This window comes from Pongo abelii, chromosome 18, assembly GCF_028885655.2.
Source record: "Pongo abelii isolate AG06213 chromosome 18, NHGRI_mPonAbe1-v2.0_pri, whole genome shotgun sequence".
NCBI lineage: Eukaryota > Metazoa > Chordata > Mammalia > Primates > Hominidae > Pongo > Pongo abelii.
The window spans coordinates 33,279,140-33,300,793 of NC_072003.2; the positions used below are offsets into that span (position 1 = coordinate 33,279,140).

The following is a 21,654-nucleotide window of genomic DNA, read 5'->3' on the forward strand; positions in this document are numbered from 1 at the left end:
CTTTCCCCCTTCTCCTTTCCCTCTTTCCCTTCCCTCCCACCTCCCGGGAACCCTGGCTGAGTGTGCGTGTGTGGGAGCGCGAGAGCCCCCCGACAGCCACCCCTTGGGGCGCGCGGCTGCAGTTAGGGTAAGGGTCCCAGTGCGCAGGCGCGCTCCCGTTCGCGGTCCCCAACTGACGCGCCCGCGGCGGGAAGGAGAGGGGGCCGCCGGTGCGAGGTAGGCGTCCTGAGAGGAAATTGGCAGACGAGATGAGTGAGGTCAGAGGACTTCATTGGTGGTTGACTAGGGGAGGGGACTTTTGATCAAGGGGCTTTGTGAGGTGAGAATTCCGGGGGCGGGTTCAGTGAAGGGGTTTACAGTTGTAAACCCCAATACAGTTGTATTGGGGTCCCATGGGAAGAAGAGTCAGAGTTGGAGAAGGACAAGAGGATGTAGGAGGCATGAGAGAGCAAGGGCTTTGGGATGAAGACCGCCTCAGTCAGTGGGTTTGCTCTTACGTGAACTAGGATAACAGGCATTGCTGTGTGTTCTGAGGATTGAGTGACACAATGAATATAGTTAGCACAGTGCCTGGCACATGGTAATATAATACTCTTCATGAGTTGCTGTCATCATCAGTATTAAGAGAGGAGGCAGAAGAAAAAAATGAGAAAGACTGGTGAGGGTAAGATCAGGAGGCATGGGAGAGAAAAGGTAGGCAATGAAGTGACATTACAACCTGATATTGATGTTATTCCCAACATGGAAGATAATTTGAGTTCAAGGGAAGTAGACAAAATAAGTCGCTAAGACAGTCTTTTGGGGTTTTTTGTTTTTGTTTTTTTGAGACGGAGTCTCGCTCTGTCACCCAGGCTGGAGTGCTATTGTGGGATCTCAGCTCACCACAACCTCCACCTCCCAGGTTCAAGCAGTTCTTCAGCCTCAGCCTCCTGAGTAGCTAGAATTACAGGTGCCCGCCACCACTCCCGGCAAATTTTTGTATTTTTAGTAGAGACAGGGTTTCACCATGTTAGCTAGGCTGGTCTTGAACTCCTGAACTCAGGTGATCCGCCAACCTCGGCCTCCCAAAGTGCTGGGATTACAGGCGTGAGCCACCACGCCTGGCCCAGTTAAGAGAGTCTTAACTCTCTTAACTCTCTTGTCACAAGGAAAAGCGATCTTGTGACACTGAAATGACTCGGGGTGGCGGGGGAGCAAGCCAGCCCTTTCCCTGAAGGAGGCCTCTAACCTCTTCTCTGAGGTCCTCAGCTGTTAACTGGAGGAAACAGCTGCTTTTTCAGTGCTTCTCAGCTACTCTGTTTAGCTGAGAGATGAAGGAGGAAGATTTGGACTTCTCTTATTGAAAGGCCTAGAGAAGGTTCTAGTGTCCTTTTAAGATGTCACAGAAAATTTTTGTTTCAGGATTGTAGCGAGCAGATTCCTACTGTTTTTAAAGGACAGTAATGCCTTTTGAGTCTGGTCTGAAGAACATGATAACAGGTCTGTGATCAGAAGTAGGTTGCATCTCTCTTGACTTAGCTATACCTGTAGGGATGACTTAAGCCTATGGGAGCTCCTATATTTGGGAAGCTTGTACACAGGGAGGCCTTAAATGATGGTGCCTGCAGATTGGGTCTAGTAGAAAGCAGGTCACTGGGCATGGATGCTTGGGGAACCTCTCAGTGACTTCAGGTGAACTTGTTGCTCGTAGAGCCAAGAGGCGAAGTTAATTCAGGCCTTCCTTTTGACCACTGCCCCCTCTTCCTAGGCCTCGGCCCCTCCACCAGAGGAAGGTGCTGCCACGTGTCTGCTCCTTCTGAACCTCCAGGTTTCTGCTACGTTGCCCCATGGAGGACACACCCCCCTCACTCAGCTGTTCTGACTGTCAGCGCCACTTTCCCAGCCTCCCAGAGCTCTCTCGGCACCGAGAACTGCTCCATCCATCTCCCAACCAGGACAGTGAGGAGGCTGACAACATCCCTCGGCCCTACCGTTGTCAGCAGTGTGGGCGGGGCTACCGTCACCCCGGGAGCCTGGTTAACCATCGTCGGACCCACGAGACTGGCCTTTTCCCCTGTACCACCTGTGGCAAGGACTTCTGTAATCCCATGGCTCTCAAGAGCCATATGAGGACTCATGCTCCTGAGGGCCGCCGCAGGCACAGGCCCCCACGCCCCAAGGAAGCCACTCCATGCCTCCAGGGTGAGACGGTGTCCACTGACTCCTGGGGCCAAAGGCTTGGCTCTAGTGAAGGCTGGGAAAACCAGACAAAACATACAGAAGAGACACCTAACTGTGAATCTGTACCTGATCCCAGGGCAGCTTCGGGTACATGGGAAGATCTGCCCACCAGACAAAGAGAAGGCTTGGCAAGCCACCCAGGTCCTGAGGATGGTGCAGACGGCTGGGGACCCTCCACTAACTCTGCCAGAGCCCCTCCTCTCCCCATCCCAGCCAGCAGCCTCCTTAGCAACTTGGAACAGTATCTGGCTGAATCAGTAGTGAACTTCACAGGGGGCCAGGAGCCCACCCAGTCCCCTCCTGCCGAGGAGGAGCGGCGGTACAAATGTAGTCAGTGTGGCAAGACCTACAAGCACGCCGGGAGCCTCACCAACCACCGCCAGAGCCACACGCTGGGCATCTACCCCTGTGCCGTCTGTTTCAAGGAGTTCTCTAACCTCATGGCTCTGAAGAACCACTCTCGACTGCATGCCCAGTATCGGCCTTACCACTGTCCCCACTGCCCCCGTGCCTTCCGGCTCCCCCGGGAGCTGCTGGAACACCAGCAGTCCCATGAGGGTGAAAGGCAGGAGCCACCCTGGGAGGAGAAAGGGATACCCACCACCAATGGGCACACAGATGAGAGCAGCCAGGACCGGCTCCCCAGTGCACAGATGCTGAATGGCTCTGCGGAGCTCAGCACCTCTGGGGAGCTGGAGGACAGTGGCCTGGAGGAATACCGGCCTTTCCGCTGTGGGGACTGTGGCCGTACTTACCGCCATGCTGGGAGCCTCATCAACCATCGAAAGAGCCACCAGACAGGTGTCTACCCCTGCTCACTCTGTTCTAAGCAGCTGTTCAATGCGGCTGCCCTCAAAAACCATGTGCGGGCTCATCACAGGCCCAGGCAAGGAGTTGGGGAAAATGGGCAGCCATCAGTCCCACCAGCTCCCTTGCTGCTGGCTGAGACCACCCACAAAGAGGAAGAGGACCCCACCACCACCCTGGACCATCGGCCATATAAGTGCAGTGAGTGTGGTCGTGCTTACCGCCACCGGGGGAGCCTGGTGAACCATCGCCACAGCCATCGGACTGGAGAGTACCAGTGCTCACTCTGTCCCCGCAAGTACCCCAATCTCATGGCCCTGCGCAACCATGTGCGGGTACATTGCAAGGCTGCTCGCCGAAGTGCAGACATCGGGGCTGAGGGTGCCCCCAGCCACCTCAAAGTAGAACTCCCGCCTGACCCAGTGGAGGCAGAGGCAGCCCCACACACAGATCAGGACCATGTGTGCAAACATGAAGAGGAGGCCACAGACATCACCCCAGCAGCAGACAGCACAGCAGCACATATCTGTAGCATCTGTGGGCTGCTCTTTGAAGACCCTGAGAGCCTTGAACATCATGGCCTGACTCATGGGGCAGGGGAAAAGGAAAATAGCAGGACAGAGACCACAGTGTCACCTCCTAGGGCCTTCGCCTGCCGAGACTGTGGAAAGAGCTATCGCCACTCCGGCAGCCTTATCAACCACAGGCAGACCCACCAGACAGGAGACTTCAGTTGTGGGGCCTGTGCCAAGCACTTCCACACCATGGCTGCCATGAAGAACCACTTGCGCCGGCACAGTCGGCGGCGGAGCAGGCGGCATCGGAAGCGGGCTGGTGGTGCCAGTGGTGGGGGAGAAGCCAAACTCTTGGCAGCGGAGAGCTGGACCCGGGAGCTAGAAGACAATGAAGGCCTGGAGTCTCCCCAAGACCCTTCAGGGGAAAGTCCTCACGGGGCTGAAGGCAACCTGGAAAGTGATGGGGACTGTTTGCAGGCTGAATCTGAAGGGCACAAATGTGGGCTTCAGAGAGATGAGACCCATTTCCAGGGTGATAAAGAGAGCGGAGGCACTGGGGAAGGACTGGAAAGGAAGGATGCCAATTTACTTGACAACTTGGACATCCCGGGTGAGGAAGGTGGTGGGACTCGCTTCTGTGATGGCCTCACTGGGGTGGATGAAGACCAGAAGCCAGCCACTGGCCAACCCAACTCCTCTTCCCACTCTGCCAACGCTGTCACTGGCTGGCAGGCTGGGGCCGCTCACACATGCTCTGACTGTGGGCATTCTTTCCCCCATGCCACTGGCCTGCTGAGCCACAGGCCCTGCCACCCACCAGGCATCTATCAGTGCTCCCTCTGCCCGAAGGAGTTTGACTCTCTGCCTGCCCTCCGCAGCCACTTCCAGAACCATAGGCCTGGGGAGGCGACCTCAGCACAGCCTTTCCTCTGCTGCCTCTGCGGCATGATCTTCCCCGGGCGGGCTGGCTACAGGCTTCACCGGCGCCAGGCCCACAGCTCCTCTGGCATGACTGAGGGCTCAGAGGAGGAGGGGGAAGAGGAAGGAGTGGCAGAGGCAGCACCTGCACGCAGTCCGCCACTGCAGCTCTCGGAAGCAGAGCTGCTGAATCAGCTGCAGCGGGAGGTGGAAGCGCTGGACAGTGCAGGGTATGGGCACATCTGTGGCTGCTGCGGTCAGACCTACGATGACCTGGGAAGCCTGGAGCGTCACCACCAAAGTCAGAGTTCCGGGACTACTGCAGACAAGGCTCCCAGCCCCTTGGGAGTGGCAGGTGATGCCACGGAGATGGTCGTGGACAGTGTCTTGGAGGACACAGTGAATTCTGTCTCTGGAGAGGGTGGAGATGCCAAGTCTCAAGAGGGAGCAGGCACCCCCTTGGGAGACGGCCTCTGCATCCAGGGTGGGGAAAGTTTGCTGGAGGCTCAGCCCCGCCCCTTCCGCTGCAACCAGTGTGGCAAGACCTATCGCCATGGGGGCAGCCTGGTGAACCACCGCAAGATCCACCAGACTGGAGACTTTCTCTGCCCTGTCTGCTCCCGCTGCTACCCCAACCTGGCTGCCTACCGTAATCATCTGCGGAACCACCCTCGCTGCAAAGGCTCTGAGCCCCAGGTTGGGCCCATCCCAGAGGCAGCAGGTAGCAGTGAGCCGCAGGTTGGGCCCATCCCAGAAGGAGGCAGCAGCAAGCGCCAGCACATGGCAGAGGAGGGGCCGGGGCAAGCAGAAGTCGAGAAGCTCCAGGAAGAACTTAAAGTGGAGCCCCTGGAGGAAGTGGCCAGGGTGAAAGAAGAGGTGTGGGAGGAGACCACTGTGAAGGGGGAGGAGATAGAGCCCAGGCTGGAGACCGCCGAGAAGGGCTGCCAGACTGAAGCCAGCTCTGAGCGGCCCTTCAGCTGCGAGGTGTGTGGCCGATCCTACAAGCACGCCGGCAGCCTCATCAACCACCGGCAGAGCCACCAGACCGGCCACTTTGGCTGTCAGGCCTGCTCCAAGGGCTTCTCAAACCTCATGTCCCTCAAGAACCACCGGCGCATCCATGCAGATCCCCGACGTTTCCGCTGCAGCGAGTGTGGGAAGGCCTTCCGCCTGCGGAAACAGCTGGCCAGCCACCAGCGGGTCCACGTGGAGCGGCGTGGGGGTGGGGGCACCCGAAAGGCGACTCGGGAAGATCGGCCCTTCCGCTGTGGGCAGTGCGGGCGGACCTATCGCCACGCCGGCAGCCTCCTGAACCACCGGCGCAGCCACGAGACGGGCCAGTACAGCTGCCCCACCTGCCCCAAGACCTACTCCAACCGCATGGCCCTGAAGGACCACCAGAGGCTGCACTCAGAGAATCGGCGGCGACGGGCTGGACGGTCCAGGCGCGCAGCTGTGCGTTGCGCCCTCTGTGGCCGCGGCTTCCCTGGCCGGGGATCTTTGGAGCGGCACCTGCGGGAGCATGAGGAGGAGACAGAAAGGGAGCCAGCCAATGGCCAGGGAGGCCTGGATGGCACAGCGGCCAGTGAGGCGAACCTGGCTGGCAGCCAGGGACTAGAGGCCCAATTGGGTGGTGCTGAGCCAGTACTCCACCTGGAGGATGGAGTCCCGAGGCCAGGGGAGCGCAGTCAGAGCCCCATCAGGGCAGCAAGCTCAGAAGCCCCAGAGCCACTGTCCTGGGGCGCAGGGAAGGCAGGTGGGTGGCCAGTATGTGGGGGACTGGGGAATCATAGTGGAGGCTGGGTTCCTCAGTTCCTGACCAGGTCAGAGGAGCCAGAGGACAGTGTCCACAGGAGTCCTTGCCACGCTGGTGACTGCCAGCTCAATGGACCTACTCTGAGTCACATGGATAGCTGGGACAACAGAGACAACAGCTCTCAGCTGCAGCCAGGGAGCCACTCCTCCTCTTGCAGCCAGTGTGGCAAGACTTACTGCCAGTCGGGCAGCCTCTTGAACCACAACACCCACAAGACAGACCGACACTATTGCCTGCTCTGCTCCAAGGAGTTCTTGAATCCTGTGGCCACAAAGAGCCACAGCCACAACCACATAGATGCCCAGAACTTTGCCTGTCCTGACTGTGGCAAGGCCTTTGAGTCCCACCAGGAACTGGCCAGCCACCTGCAGGCTCATGCCCAGGGCCACAGCCAGGTGCCACCCCAGATGGAAGAGGCCAAAGATCCCAAAGCTGGGACTGGGGAGGACCAGGTGGTTCTCCCTGGTCAAGGGAAAGCCCAGGAGGCCCCATCAGAAACCCCCAGAGGCCCAGGAGAGAGTGTGGAGAGAGCCAGGGGAGAACAAGCGGTGACGTCCATGGCGGCTGAGGACAAGGAGCGGCCCTTCCGCTGCGCCCAGTGCGGGCGCTCCTACCGCCACGCCGGCAGCCTGCTGAACCACCAGAAGGCCCACACCACAGGGTTGTACCCCTGCTCCCTCTGTCCCAAACTTCTCCCTAACCTGCTGTCTCTTAAGAACCACAGCAGGACCCACACGGACCCCAAGCGCCACTGCTGCAGCATCTGTGGCAAGGCCTTCCGGACAGCTGCCCGGCTGGAGGGCCACGGGCGGGTCCACGCACCCCGGGAGGGGCCTTTCACCTGCCCCCATTGTCCCCGCCACTTCCGCCGCCGAATCAGCTTCGTGCAGCACCAGCAGCAGCACCAGGAGGAGTGGACAGTGGCCGGCTCTGGTAGGGGGCATGATGGGTCCCAGGAGGAGGTGGGCACACAGTGGAGGGTGAAGTCCGGCCCCAAAGTGGGTGGGGGAGCAAGAAGTGAGAGGAGAGAGCCCCGGGGATTCTAAGAGGTGGGTGGGGGCTTGGCTATGGGGTGAGAGAAGTAGTTTGAGGATGTGCTGAGCTGAGCACCCGCAGGTAAGGTATAACAAATAGGGTGGGTTGGGCAGCACGCGGGGGCATGGTCAGGCCGAGGCTGCTGCCTGGGCTCCTCCATTACACTGTGGCCAGAATGGAATGGTCTTTCTGTTCAGGGGAAGGTCACTGGGTACCCCCTGGCTGCTGTGTCTGGAAACCCTCCTGAGTCAGCCAGTAAAGTAATGACTTCCAGAGAAAGAGGAAGCCATTGGTTTGGTCTAGGTTCCATTCTTTCCTAGAGCAGGCCGGGTGCCAAGGAACAAGGGATTGGGCATGGGCTCCACGGCTTCCCTGCTGACTTGGCCACGGAAACTGGGTCACTTGGGTTGGCACCCTACTCCCTGTCCCTTTCCCTGCGCCTTGTCGCTGCTGCTCCTCTCCTTGGAAACTAGATCTCCCTGTCAGTGTTGCTCCCATCTCTTCTCTAACCTTAATTCAACCCCTTCTCCCTCTGCTGCCAACGGCCTTTTTAGGATCCAACCAAACCACCCTTTCCACCTGCGCACCCTGCCACCCTCTGCACACCTTTAACTGGAGAACTGAGTCACAGATAATTGTTTCCTTGAAGTCCAGGCCCAGCTGCAGCAACAACAGTCATTAGCCCGTGTCACATCCCTGATCAGAGGGCATCTCCGTGGGGAATCGCCTCCACCCAGCACTGCCAGAGGCCGCGGCTGCCAGGGAGTGGGGCGGCCGGTTCCCTCAGCAGGACCTGGGCTGGCCTCTCCACCTCCTCTAGTAGAGGCGGACCCATTCCATCTAGTGGCCACCGAGGGTGGGTTGCCCTGAGATGGTAGGCCCTTGACAGGCCTTGTCAGAGCAGAGGGCGGGTGGGAGTCACCTGAAAGCTGAAGGAATGGCTTTAAGGATAGAAGATTTCTCATGACCTCAAGGGATATGAGTGAGGAGCCAGTTTGCCAGGGCTGGGAAAATAATTAGGAGGCCTAGAATCCCTGTTCTCATCTGGGCCTCCGGGGCCATGGGCGGGGGAATGGCCTGCAGGGCTGGGATGGGGTACACGCTGTGCGGGGTCTGCCCCTCAGTGACTTCCTCTCTCTCTCCCCCCAGGAGCCCCAGTGGCACCAGCGACGGGCAGAGGGGACTTGCCATTGCCCCCTCCACCCACCCCCACGACCCCACTCCTGGATCCTTCACCCCAGTGGCCTGCAGACCTCAGCTTCTCCCTCTGAACTTCAAGTCTCCAAAGATCAGAATCTGGGGGAGGGAGTGCGTGCAGGGAGGGGCTTGATCTCCACATTTTCTCAGGAGTAGTTCGGGCATCCCCATATCTTCTCCTCTCCCCTTGTGAAGAGGACCCAGATCTGGCTTCTTTCCCAAGGAGGGGGTGGGGTGTTCCTCGAGTCCCTGTCCTTGAAGGACCTCCTTCCCCCAGCCTCATCACCGTGCTCTTCCCAGTGCCAGCCTCTGCCGAGATGCCGTGCCACCCTCAACAGCCAGATTGCAACACCAGGGAGAGGCGGATGCAGAGCCCCACCGGTGGGAAAGTTGCCTGTGGAAGGGAGCCTTTTGCTACAATTTGTAACTTATTTTCTAAAGTCTATTTTGTAACAATTTATTTAAGTTTAAAAAAAGGAAAACTGCTGCCCCCCAAAAAAAGAAATTTTCAAAACACGTGGCTGGCGTGATTGTATCTGAAAGGGTAAAGGTAGAGGAAAGCTGGGACGCCTGCTTCGGAGCAGAGTTGGGTGTGGGAGTGTCCACAGACACCCCTGTCCTGCAGGGTGGGGAGTGGGCACCTGTGGCCCCAGGCAGGTTCCTTCCCACAGCTGCTGGGCTTCTGGGCCTGCCCTGGTGCCTGGAATCACACATGACAGGCTGGGGAGGACAGGGGCAGTAATGCTATTTGCCTGCCTGCATTCTCTTGTCCTGAGAATGGCCAGGTCCCCTGTCAGCAGCTGGCTGGTTGGCCTGTGGGGAAGGAAGGAGGGTGGAGTTGTCCTCATCCTCACGGCTTTGGTCCCTCCCTCCCTCCCCATTCCTCGAAGGAACAGGGTCTGTCTTGGCCGCCATGACAGATGAGAATACTGAGGCTCAAAGCGGTTGAGCAGCCTGCTCCAAGTCACACGATGACAAAGAACCAGAATCTGAATCAAATGGGTCTGCCTGTTGCTCCACTCTACCCAGGGCAACTGGAGTGGGTTAGAACGGCGCGTTCTCACTGGAGAGAGAAGGGTCCTGGAGAGGCAGGGTTTGGCAGGAGGCCCCAGGGCCACATACTCATGTTGGCCAGGCAGCTTCCAGGCTCAGCCTCGGGCTCTGGTTCCTCGGCGAAGTAGACCTGCCAGTCCAAACTGCTGACCCAGTCCTCGTAGGCAGGGAGCGCGGTGAAGACCGCCGGCCTGGCGGGGCCTTGGCAAGCATCTCCGAAGCTGTGCAGCCCGGCCAGGAACCATGTGCCCCTCACCTCATGCACCAGTGGTGCCCCAGACAGGCCCTGTCAGGGGTCAGGTGACACTGGGTGACTTTTTATAGGCAGCTGTGCAGGACGGTAGAGCGGGCTAGGGAAGCTCTGGCTGTTTGGGGGCTAATTGGCAAAAAGGCTTAGTTTCGGGTGGGAGGTGGGTCCAGAGGCCAAGCCTGGAAGGTCCGTTCTTGAGTTACCGGGTGAGGGGATGCCCGGGGCCTATTAGGTAAGGCGTGGGGGCCTGGGGCTCACCTCACAGCTGGGCAGCTCACCCACAGTACTGGTACACACCATCCCCGGCAGAATAGGGCTGCCGTCACCCCCAGGAGCTGCATGCAGCCGGCTGCAGGCCTTAGGCCCCAGGAGGGTCACGGGCACTGTCTGGAGGGAGCTGATGCCTGTGGAGCAAGGGAAAGCTGGCTGCCCCGACCTGCAGGTTGGATGGACAGCGGCCCTGGCCCTGTGCCCGCCTACCTGCTCCTGGGCGGGCCCGTCCCAGGACCCAGCCACGCTCCGCATCAGGCAAGTGGTGGTCAGCATAGGGCAGGCAGAGGGGCCGCAGGCTGGCTCCCAGTGTCACAGGCTGGGCCAGCAGCAGGAGGGCCACGTCGTAGCCCCCCTCAGGGTGGGTGTAGGCTCCGTGCAGGATGAGCTGCTTCAGGCCCCACTCCTCCGGTCTGGTCCCCAGCCCTACGCTCCACTCCTCTGGGGCCTGGCGCCTGTGCAGAGGCAGTGTGGACGGCACCAGGTGACAGGGCTGCCGGCAAGGGCAGGGGGCACAGCAGAGAGGGATCCAAGACTCACCCAATGAAGCAGTGGGCAGCAGTTAGCACCGCCTCCTCTGACACCAGGGCTCCGCCACAGGCCAGCTGCCCCTGGTGCATCAGCCTGGCATCCCAGGGCCATGGGGAGGGTGCTCCTGCCTGGGGACCTGCTGTCCTCAAGGATCCACAGGCTGAAACAGATGAGTGCCTCATCTGACTTCTTGCTAAGCGCTTCCCACTTCCCGTCAAATCCTCACAGTATCTTTTGAAATTGAGTTTTGTTCCCCTCGTTACTGAAGGTAACCAAAGTTCCAGAGAGGTTTAGAGACTTCCTTGCTCTGTAACTACAGGCAAGTGGCAGACTTGCGATTCACAAGCCAGGGCCTGAGCTTTTAGCCCTGTTGGTCTGATGGGACCCCTGTCCCAGCCTCGTGGGAATGCCCCTACTTGTCACTCCCCTGCTCCACCCGTCTGCACCCTCCAGGCTGGGCCTGCCTCCGCTCATTAGTGCATCTCTTACCATCAAGACATAATATCCATCCCAGGAATTACTTTGCATTCAATTTGCATGCCAGTCACTTAATGCCAGAATTCTGACTGGGAGCCCTACCCTGTGCAGGCTCGCTGGGTCCCTGCTGGAAGCCTGCCACTTCCCCAGAAACCCAAGTCAGGTCTCAGAGATTACTCTTCTCACCTAAACTCCAAACCTGTAGAGTTCCAAAGTGCCTGCGCCTCTCAGCCCTAATGGGGCTGTTGCCATCCCAGGAGATGAAGGACCCCCCTAATTGGGCTGGGTGGTGTGGATGCCTGTGCCAGTTCTCTAGTCCTAACTGAGGTTTGCTTCACAGTGGCTTCCACCCACTCCCAGCATGCCCCACTCGTACCTACACAGCTATCCTCATCACTCATCTCCGGGGTCTCTAGGCTCTGGGCCAGGAAAGCCGCCCCCTGAACTCGAGCCTGCAGCCAGGAACTGTGAGCAGCTGTGTTGGTCAGCAGCACGGGAGCGTCCTCCTGGGCACAGCTTGATGCAAAGCTGATGATGCCAGCCTGAACCCAGTGTCCATCAGGCTCGAGGCACAGCACAGGGCCCCCGGAATCTCCCTGGAGCCAGGCAACAAAGCCAAGGACAGATGCCTGAGCCCAGCTATGGCAGACACCCTCTGATGGCAGCTCTTTCCCCCAGTCCTGTGAGTCCAACCCCCAGCCCAGGGCTAGACCCCTCCCCCTTCTGCTCCTTCTCTTCTCCCTATCAAACCTGACAGGGCCCCTGCACCCCAGGCTGGGGGCCCCCACATAGCATCCCAGGCCGGGCTGGGTTGGACAGGTGTCGCTGGTGCAGCTGGTTGTAGATACAGTTACATGTGGGGCGACTGATGAGACGCAGGCGCAGATTGCGTAGGGTCCCAGCAGCTGGTGAAAGAGACGGGGCTGGGGCTGGAGTCTGGGATCTGGGAAGCAAGGGAGACTGGAAGCCAGGACAGTTGGGAGCTGAGACTGTAACCTTGGGCAAGCAGAGTGCCTCTCCGAGCTTCAGTCTGGGCCAGCACTTACCATCACTGGTGTCCTGATCCCAGCCAGTGGCCCAGCAGGAGGCTCCAAAGGGGAAGCGATGGGCAGGCTGGGGCAGGCAGAGGGGTGTGTGGGTCGTGGGGTGCGCGAGCTGCAGCAGGGCCAGATCTGAGCCCTGGCTGTAGTGGTTATAGGCCCTGGGCAACTGCAGGGCAGCCACCCCCACCTCTTCGGCCCCAGGGCTGAATCCCTCACGCTGCAGAGAACCCAGGACCACTGACCAGGAGTTCAGTTCTGTTGCTGCTGCCCTGGAAGGGGAAGGACAAGGTCCAGGCCGCTGAGTGCAAGGGTAGACAGTGACACCATGGGAGACCCCACAGGTAGGTGGAAGATAGCAGAGAGCACTCCACGGCTTTTTCTTTTTGAGGTAGGGTCTCGTCCTGTCGCCCAGGCTGCAGTGCAGTGACATGACCATGACTCACTGCAAGCCTTGACCTCCCAGGCTCAAGCGATCCTCCCACCTCAGCCTTGTGAGTAGCTGGGACTACAGGCGTGCACCACCATGCCTGGCTAATTTTATAGTTTTTGTAGAGACATGGTCTTGCTATGTTGCACAGGCTAGTCTTGAACTCTTGGGCTCAAGCGATCCTCCCTCCGTGGCCTCCCAAAGTGCTGGGATTTCAGGTGTGAGCTACTGTGCCTGGCCTCAGTCTGTGACTTTAAGCAAGGTCATTCCCTTGCAACCTGAGTTTTCTGATTTGTAAATCTTCTACCATGAAAGGTGGTTGTTAAATTAACTTGACAATATGTACCCAGTACATGGCAGATTCTCAGTAAATGGTTCTTTATTATTACTCTAGAGGCAGGGACTAGCCTTGTGGGGTTTGAGACAAATCGTCCACCCCCCAGAGCCAGAGACCCTGCCTGACCCCAGCCATGACTTACTTTTCAAAGCAGTGGGCAGCAGTGAGGACCCAGGTGTCCGCCACCAGGGAGCCGCTGCAGATGTGGGCTCCCTGCCTCCTCACACTGGCCTGCCAGGGCCACTCGCCGGGGACTGTGTTGCCCTCCTGAGGCTTGGGGGGGCCGGGGCCACGCTGTCCACAGGCTGTGGAGAGGGGTGGGTCACACTGACAGTAGATATCTGTCCTGACCTCACCCCAGTCCTGACCCAGAACCAAGTAAGACCTAGGCCCCGTGTCCCCAGATCTTACCACGCTGAGCGGCTTGAAGACCTGGGAAGAGAGAGACACAGGTGAGACGCAGGGACTCCAGGCCTGCCCAGCTTTGGGGAGGAGGGAGGATGGGCTGGGGGGCGGGCCCAGGGTCCTTGCCTGTGACTCTGATTACCTCACCAGCTCCTCCCAGAATGAAAATATTTATATGAAGTCGAGACAGCTTTTATTGGAACCTATTCAGTGTGCACACTCAGTAATTAATTCTCCTTCAGCTGTGCTCAGCACTCCGGGGCTTGGGGTTCAGCTTGGGAGTAGGCCAGCCCTCCTCCAGGCTTCAGAACCCCCAACTCCTGCCCCCGCCACTGAGTCAGCCAGGCGGCCTCTGTGTGTAGAGAGCATTAGCTTAATTGTCCTCTTAGCAGCAGAGGCCTAAGAGGAAGGATTAGAGGCCTGCGTCATTTCCAAGTGGGGAGGGACCCAAGAAATGGAGACTTACCTCACCCTGGTCTAGAGACTCAGTCTTTCCCACCTTCCCAGAAACTGCCTGAGGGCCCGCCAGAGAGAGGGCGCCTGCCCACCGCCCCTCACAGGCACACAGGCATCCCATGAGACAGCTGAGCTGGGCTGCCCAGAGGATGGATGAAAAGAAAGGGAAACTGAGGCCAGAGGAGCCCAGAGTTTGCCTGAGGTCATTGTGGAAGTCGAGGGGGAGGCAGGCACAGGACACACACAGGCAGCATCACACACACACACAAGACCACAGGCCCCACCAACGCAAACTGCAGCTGGCCCGAGAAAATCTCATCCATGTTGACACAGGTGGCTACATATACCGCCCCACAGAGTTACATCCCCACCAGTGGACTGTCACCCACAGGCGGTCCCCCCTCCAAGGAACAGGGACTGCTGGGGCAGAGATGGCCCCTGAGCCCCCACCAGGCCACGCCCATACCCCAGCACATGGCGGCTTACCCTCCATGAGGACCGTGGCACCCGCGATGAGCAGCACCGGGCCCCAGCACCACTTCATGCTGCCCTGGGCCACTCTGCCGCCTGTGCTCCACTCTGAGAGAGGCCACCTGGGTCTCCCTGGCTCCACCTCTGCTCCACCTCCAGCTGGCTAGGAGTCAGCTGTCTGCTTGCCCTAGCCAGCAGTTCCTAGCTCTGGGGCTGTGGCTGTGTGACCCTGGGCTTGTCATCATCCCTCTCTGGGCCTTAGCCATGGAGCCAAACTGTCTGGGTTTAAATCTGTTTCCTTACTACTTGAGTGGCCTGGGAGAGCTAACCTGCCTGCGCCTTGTCTGAGAAACAGTTGTTGAATGGAAAACGCCTCAATGACAGCCTGGCACAGGGCAAGCTCACTCCCAGCATGAAAGCGCCATCCTGGAACCATGGAGGGCACGTGGGCAGCTCCTCCCAGTCCCCACTTTTCATTTCCACTCCCCACTTTTCATTTCCACTCCCCTACTTCTCTTCCAGCCAGGGCTGGGTGGGTTTCACATGCCTTCTCCCAGGTCTGCTCAGAGACAGTGTGTGCCAGGCTGGGTGTTGAGAGGCCAGCGCCCACTGCTGCTCACTCGATGTGAGCCTTTGGCAAATCCCAGTATCTCCCTGGGCCTGCTGGCTTCCGGGGAAACAGGGTGACAGCAGTGCCCACCTTCCTCACAGGCGCAGAGGACTCGGTCAGGCGGGAAGAACACTTGGGCGTGTGCCTCCTCTTCCTCTTCCCACTCCTAACTCAGGCTGGCCCAGACCATTCAAGAACCCTGACCCCAAGACAGAGGCAGCTGTGGGTAAGGTTTAGCATATATTATAGATGCTGGCTGGGCATGGTGGCTCACGCTTGTAATCCCAGCACTTTGGGAGGCCAAGGCAGGCGGATCACCTGAGGTCGGGAGTTCGAGACCAGCCTGACTAACATAAACACTGCCTCTACTAAAAATACAAAATTAGCTGGGCCTGGTGGCGCATGCCTGTAATCCCAGCTACTCGGGAGGCTGAGGCAGGAGAATCACTTGAACCTGGGAGGCGGAGGTTGCAGTGAGCCGAAATTGTGCCATTGCATTCCAGCCTGGACAACAAGAGCGAAAATCCGTCTCAAAAACAAACCAACAAAAAAAAGCATATAGATGCTGGAGCCAGATGGACCAGGTGGATTCAAATCCTGAGAGCCTCCTGCAGTAGCTGTGTGATCTCAGGCATGCTAATTAGCCACTCTGTCCCTATCATCAAGATAGGGATAATAATAGTACCCACCTCATAAATCACTGTAAAGATTAAATGAGTTTAACACGTTAACACAAGTTGTTTTTTTTTTTTTTGGAGATGGTCTTGCTCTGTTGCTCAGGCTGGAGTGCAGTGATCATGGCTCACTGCAGCCTCAACCTTCTGGGCTCAAGCAATCTTCCCGCCAGCTTCCCGATTAGTTGGGACTACAGGTACATAACAACCATGCCTGGCTAATTTTTTTTTTTTTTTTTTTTTTTGTAGAGACAGGGGTCTCACTATTTTGCCCAGGCTGGTCTGGAACTCCTGGCCTCAAGTGATCCTCCCGCCTTGGCCTCCCAAAGTACAGGGATTACAGGTGTAAGCCACTGCACCCAGCCAACACAAGTTCTTAAACAATGCTTGGCATGAAGGTAAGTGGTCAGGGCATAATAGGCAAAACAAAAACCTTCACAACCTGGCCCTGGCCCTCCAGGGCTACCAATACTGGCTTGGGATGGTCGATAAGGCAACTGGAGGGGTTAAAGTTAAACTCAAGGAAGAACTTCCCAGCAAGCATTTACAGAACCAGAAGGGCAGCCTGCCCTTCCAGGTGTGTGCTCAGCCTTCCCAGGAGAGGAGGCCTGGCTCCTGTGGGCAGCAGGAGTAAGCTGCCAGCCTGTTTCCTGGGGGTGGGGGCCAATGGTGCCCCAGGCCTTGCTGACTCCACACACTGGAGATGGGACTACCCATAACCACCCTTCCCAGCAGGCCCTCCACTCTCCCTCTGACTCACCCTTCCCAGCTCCAGAGAAGGCAACACCGAGGGAGGCCCAGCACCACAGTCCATGGCAGATACATGGTTCAGACTTGGCTGATTGATCTAAGAAACTTTATTGCTCAGAACCTTCCCTCCCTGGGCAATGGAGAGAGCTTTGGAGACCAGCCCATGGGGACAGAGTCAGAGGCACTGGGTATAAAAAAGAGCGAGTGTGTGGCACATTTGGTCCATTGTCGTGTGTGGGTATGGCAGGAGGAGGGGGTAATCTAGAAGCCCCACATCTAGGGCCTTCTAGGGACCCAGATATGCCCCTTTGTGCAAGGCTCACATGCCAAAGCAAAGCAGATGAGGCCAGCCTGGCTTGGGTTGAGTGCTCAGTGCCTCTTAGCCTTGCCCTGGGGTTCTTGGACCTTCCGGAAACTGAGCCACATCAGGCTCACATTGATAGCATAGGTGGTGATGCAAACGATGCAGAAATCATAGAGCACGAAGAACAGGATCCAGGCCAGGTAGACAGAACCAGCGAGAGACACCAGGGAGCTCAGCAGCATCAGGACAGAGGCCCAGCGTGTCCGCAGGCAACCTGCAAGGCAGAAGAGGGTCTGGTGTGGGCTTCAGGCACTGGCCACCTCCCGAACACTCCATGATGTCACCGCACCACCTAGATGCCAGGAGCTGCTGGGAAGGGTCTCTAAAACAAGAGGCTCCAGGGCAGATGTAGTGGCTTATGCATGTAATCCAAACACTCTGGGAGGCTGAGGTGGGAAGACTGCTTTAGGCTAGGAGTTCAAGACCAGCTTGGGCAACATAGAAAGACCCAATCTGTATCAAAAATTTAGAAATTCAGCTGGGCGCGGTGGCTCATGCCTGTAATCCCAGCATTTTGGGAGGCCGATGGGGGTGGATCATCTGAGGTCAGGAGTTCAAGAGCAGCCTGGCCAACATGGCAAAACCCCATCTCTACTAAAAATACAAAAATTAGCCGGGCGTGTTGATGGGCACCTGTAGTCCCAGCTGCTGGGGAGGCTAAGGCAGGAGAATCGCTTGAACCTAGGAGGTGGAGGTTGCAGTGAGCCGAGATCAGGCCACCACATTCCAGCTTGGGCAACAAGAGCGAGACTTCATCTCAAAAAAAAAAAAAAAAAAAAAAAAAAAAAAAAAAAAAAAAAGGCCCGGTGAGGTTGACTCACGCCTGTAATCCTAGCATTTTGGGAGGCCGAGGTGGACGGATCACCAGGTCAAGAGATTGAGACCATCCTAGCCAACATGGTGAAACCCTGTCTCTACTAAAAATACAAAAATTAGCTGGATGTGGTGGCACGCGCCTGTAGTCCCAGCTACTCGGGAGGCTGAGGCAGGAGAATTGCTTGAACCCAGGAGGCAGAGGTTGCAGTGAGCCAAGATCATGCCACTGCACTCCAGCCTGGTGACAGAGCGAGACTATGTCTCAAAAAAATAAATAAATAAATAAAAATAAAAAATTAGCTGGGTGCAGTGGCATATGCCTATAGTCCTAGCTACTCAGGAGGATCGCTTGAGCCAGGAGTTCCAGGTTACAGTGAGCTATGATTGTGCCACTGCACTCCAGCCTGGGCAACAGAGCAAGATGATTTCTTTAAAAAAAAAAAAAAAAAGAAGGCTTCGACAGGTCCCCTCCAAGGGACTGGTCTCTGAAGCTCTTGCCATTGCCCAGGGAGGGAAAGTTCTGAGCAATAAAATTTCTTAAATAAATCGGCCAAGTCTGAACCATGTGTCAGCCAGGACCATGGTGCTGGGCCTCCCTCGGTGATGCCTTCTCTGGAGCTGGGAAGGGTGACTCAAAGGGAGCGTGGGAGCCTGCTGGGAAGGATGGTAATGGGTAGTCTCATCTCCAGCATATGGCATCAGCAAGGCCTGGGGCACCATCGTCTCCCACTCCCTTGGTTCCTCTCTCTGTTCAATAATTCCTGGGACCAGATACAAATTTTCCTGCTGAGCACTAAATGAGATAAAAGATAGCTCATGCTCAGCTTCTCCTTAAAAAGGAATTTCGGCATCTTTTCCACAAAACTGGGGTGTTGGTGGGGCATGGTAGCTCACGCCTGTAATCCCCCCAGCACTTTGGGAGGCTGAGGCAGACAGATTGCTTGAGACCAGCCTGGGCAACATGGCAAGACACCGTCTCTACCAAAAAAAAAAACATACAAAAATTAGCTGGGCATAGTGGTGCACGCCTGTGATTCCAGCTACTTGGGAGGCTAAGGTGGGAGGATCACTTGGGCAGGGAGGCAGAGGTTGTCATGAGCTGAGATCATGCCAGTGCACACTAAGGGCATCCTAGACCTCACTTTGGGCAACAGAGCCAGACCCTGTCTCGAAACAACAAACAAAAAACCTGGGGACCTAGGATGTCTTTAAGGGCCCTTCAGCCTCTAACAGTACTTAAACCAATTAAGACTCCTGTTAGTTACCTCCCCACATCCCCACCCGCTGGATGCTCCGTGATGAGCAGCTAGCTGGCTGTCAGCTGTGTGGATCACCAAGCTTGCATGGAGTGGGGCTGAACTGACCAAGGGGGATGAGGGGCAGGGCAGGCAGGGAGGGGGCGGAGCCACTCACCTAACAATAGCTGTAGTGTGTAGAAGATGCAACCGAATATGCTGTTGGATTGATTGAGGATGCTGTCCTGTCCCAGCACATGCTCCACCAGCCCGAAGCCCCTGCCCCACCTGGCAAAGGGGTGGGGTGGGGTGGGGTGGAACCAGGTTAGGACTGTCAACCCAGTGCCTTGGACCCTGCCCGAGAAAGGTGATTTCCAAGAAGCCACCTGGGCTATCCTCTGTTCCCCCACCTCCCATCCTAGTCCAAGGGTCGATGACCTCCAGGCACCGGGCACCTTTGGCCACGTCAGGATTCCATGTCACTGACCCTATCCTCCCCTCTCCCCAGACCAGGCCCGGACGTGGCTACTCCGTAGGCCCTGCTTTTCATCTTAGACCTTAAGTAATTCTCTTTTTTTTTTTTTTGAGACGGAGTCTCACTCTGGCCCAGGCTGAAGTGCAGTGGCGCGATCTCGGCTCACTGAAACCTCCGCCTCCCGGGTTCAAGCGATTCTCCTGCCTTAGCCCCCCCGAGTAGTTGGGATTACAGGCGCCCGCCGTAGCGCCCGGCTAATTTTTCTATTTTTGGTAGAGACAGGCTTTCACCATGTTGGCCAGGCTGGTCAACTCCTGACTTCAAGTGATCCACCCCCCTCAGCCTCCCAAAGTGCTGGGATTACAGGAGTGGGCCACCGCGCCCGGCCCTTAAGTAATTCTTAAAATGGCAAGGCTGGTATAACGGTTCACTCGGTTTTGCATCAGAGACTGGGTGTCGGGGGCAGATTATCTTTGCCCTGGACCCCAGAATCTCCAGCTCCCTGGCCACTCACTCGCCTCCTCTGTATTCCGTCATTATGCTAACGCCCGGCCATGTCGCACAGCCAGACCGGGCTACCTTGTTCCTGGGCGCAGCCATCGCCAACACCCCCCTTCACCTGCGCGCCGTCCTTGAGACTATCGTCAATCTCTGCCGCCATCCTGCCTCCCCGCCTTTCCCGGTCACCGTTATTCCTTGGCATCCAATTAACGTGCGAGTCCCCGGAATAATCCCAGTCCCCAGCACTGTCTGGTCTCCTGCCTCGCACTCTTATTTCGAACACCAGTATCTCTGAGTAGCTCAGCCCCTGTGCAACGACCCCGCAAGCAGTCCAGCCCCGTGTCCGTTCCCCGGGCACAGCGATCCCAGACTCCAGAATAATCATCTGGCATCCTGGCCGCCCTGCTCCGATGCCCCACGCCTCTTACTCCCGTGCACACCTGGAGGAGAAGACGCGCGAACAGCTGATGGCGGTGCCCACGTCGCAAAGCGCGCGGTAATCCCGGTCCCGGGCGCGCGCCGCCTTCACGTGCAGCGCGTAGAGCGAGAGCACTAAACCGGTCAGGCAAAGAGCGAGCCGCACCCAGCCAGGGCTCCCCCAGGTGCTGCCCATTATCTCCAGGTTCCGCCCGAGGCGCCCGCGGAGAAAACCAGCCACGGATCAGGGGCCGGGTGGCGAATGGCCGCGCCCCTCCTGGCCCTCTGACTCGGCGATTGGCCGGCCGGGCTCGCACTCCGCGACCCAAATGGCTGTTCCCGGGCGAGTTAGGAAAACGGCGAAGAATGCCGGGACTAGTGAGGCGGGTAAGGGACGTGCGGAATCGCGGCCCCAGCGGCTGCCAGGCATGATGGGAGTTGTAGTCGGCGCGGCTGCAAGGCATCAAGGGAAATGAAGTCTCCATAGATTTAAAAACTGTGTTGGCCGGGCGCGGTGGCTCACGCTTGTAATCCCAGCACTTTGGGAGGCCGAGGCTGGCGGATTACCTGAGGTCACGAGTTCGAGACCAGCCTCGCCAACATTGTGAAACCCCGTCTCTACTAAAAATACAAAAATTAGCCGGGCGTGGTGGCACATGCCTGTAATCCCAGCTATTCGGGAGGCTGAGGCAGGAGAATTGCTTGAGCCGGGGAGATGGAGGTTGCAGTGAGCCGAGATCGTGCCACTGCACTCCAGCCGGGCCGACAGAGTGAGACTATGTCTCAAAAAAAAAAAAAAAAAGTGTGTTAATGTGGCTAACAGCATTTGCGCTTACCCTATGCCAAGTCCTGTTCTAAGAATTGCAGCATCCAGGACCTAGAGACCAGCGGATCAGGGGATCCAGTGAATACGGCGATCAGATTCGGGAACCAAGCATTTCCCCTGAAACTATTTCAGGCACCATTTGGGCTGCAGCCTCCCATCCTCCCGGGTCCTGCCTCACCAGTGCTTCCTGCTGGTCGGTCTCCCTTTCTCCCATACATTCACAGAACCACTCCTTTGGCCACACACACCCTTGACAGTATCCTAACCTCTCTACTATCATGGTGCCCGCCTGGCAACACCTGAGCTTGGATCAACTCAACAGTCAGTCTCTCCTTTCCAATCTGTGGGCCAGCTTGAGGTCTCTCCTTCACAGACGTCCCATCTGATGGTGACCCATCCCTCCTACACCTTCAACCTCTCCATCCTCCCCATCTACATTGCAACTTGTTCCTCTTTCCCATCTCAGAAACAGCAACAAATCTCCCTTCACTAAGAGGTCCTTCACTAGCCTCCCCTCTCCGCATTATCCCATCTACCCCTCCACATTCAAGTTTTTGGAAAGATTCTACACTCCCAGTCTCTACTTCCTCACTTCTTCCTTGCTGCCCACGCCATAAACTAGCTGCTGCCTCCAGCACTGCCCTGACACCTAGTGGTTGGTGTCACCAAGACGCTAGACCCAACGGTTATTTATTTATTTACTTATTTTGAGACGGAGTCTCACTCTGTCGCCCAGGCTGGAGTGCAGCGGTGCCATC

At 57.4% G+C, this 21,654-nt stretch overlaps 3 protein-coding genes across 14 annotated transcripts; 1 reads left to right on the plus strand and 2 right to left on the minus strand.

Annotated features, from left to right (window-relative positions):
• The first annotated feature begins 10 nt into the window (after positions 1–10).
• On the plus strand, positions 11–9,022 carry ZNF646 (zinc finger protein 646). 7 transcript variants are annotated; one of them, XM_054533795.1, is made up of 4 exons: positions 11–127; positions 1,748–7,209; positions 7,961–8,167; positions 8,461–9,022. In XM_054533795.1, the coding sequence occupies exons 2-4, from the start codon at positions 1,827–1,829 to the stop codon at positions 8,580–8,582; spliced, it is 5,712 nt and encodes a 1,903-aa protein (XP_054389770.1). In that variant the 5' UTR covers positions 11–127; positions 1,748–1,826; the 3' UTR covers positions 8,583–9,022. The 7 variants fall into 7 exon arrangements, with proteins under 7 accessions (XP_054389770.1, XP_002826414.1, XP_054389769.1 ...); XM_054533794.2 differs by having other exon boundaries at positions 81–216; XM_054533793.1 differs by lacking the exon at positions 11–127 and adding an exon at positions 161–257.
• On the minus strand, positions 8,954–16,354 carry PRSS53 (serine protease 53). Of its 5 annotated transcripts, XM_009250669.4 has the most exons (10): positions 14,244–16,204; positions 13,308–13,328; positions 13,039–13,201; positions 12,136–12,401; positions 11,840–11,994; positions 11,466–11,685; positions 10,622–10,772; positions 10,292–10,536; positions 10,070–10,215; positions 8,954–9,847 (listed from the first exon to the last, which is right to left on the minus strand). In XM_009250669.4, the coding sequence occupies exons 1-10, from the start codon at positions 14,299–14,301 to the stop codon at positions 9,569–9,571; spliced, it is 1,704 nt and encodes a 567-aa protein (XP_009248944.1). In that variant the 5' UTR covers positions 14,302–16,204; the 3' UTR covers positions 8,954–9,568. The 5 variants fall into 5 exon arrangements, with proteins under 5 accessions (XP_009248944.1, XP_054389776.1, XP_054389774.1 ...); XM_054533801.2 differs by lacking the exon at positions 14,244–16,204 and adding an exon at positions 16,273–16,354 and having other exon boundaries at positions 13,039–13,328; XM_054533799.2 differs by lacking the exon at positions 14,244–16,204 and adding an exon at positions 16,273–16,354 and having other exon boundaries at positions 8,954–9,321; positions 9,631–9,847; positions 11,466–12,032; positions 13,039–13,328.
• VKORC1 (vitamin K epoxide reductase complex subunit 1) lies at positions 16,352–20,503 on the minus strand. 2 transcript variants are annotated; one of them, XM_002826370.6, is made up of 3 exons: positions 20,094–20,503; positions 18,856–18,965; positions 16,352–16,840 (listed from the first exon to the last, which is right to left on the minus strand). In XM_002826370.6, exons 1-3 carry the CDS (start codon positions 20,264–20,266, stop codon positions 16,632–16,634), a joined length of 492 nt encoding a protein of 163 aa, XP_002826416.1. In that variant the 5' UTR covers positions 20,267–20,503; the 3' UTR covers positions 16,352–16,631. The 2 variants fall into 2 exon arrangements, with proteins under 2 accessions (XP_002826416.1, XP_009248946.1); XM_009250671.4 differs by lacking the exon at positions 18,856–18,965 and having other exon boundaries at positions 20,094–20,471.
• Between the last annotated feature and the right edge of the window lie 1,151 nt (positions 20,504–21,654).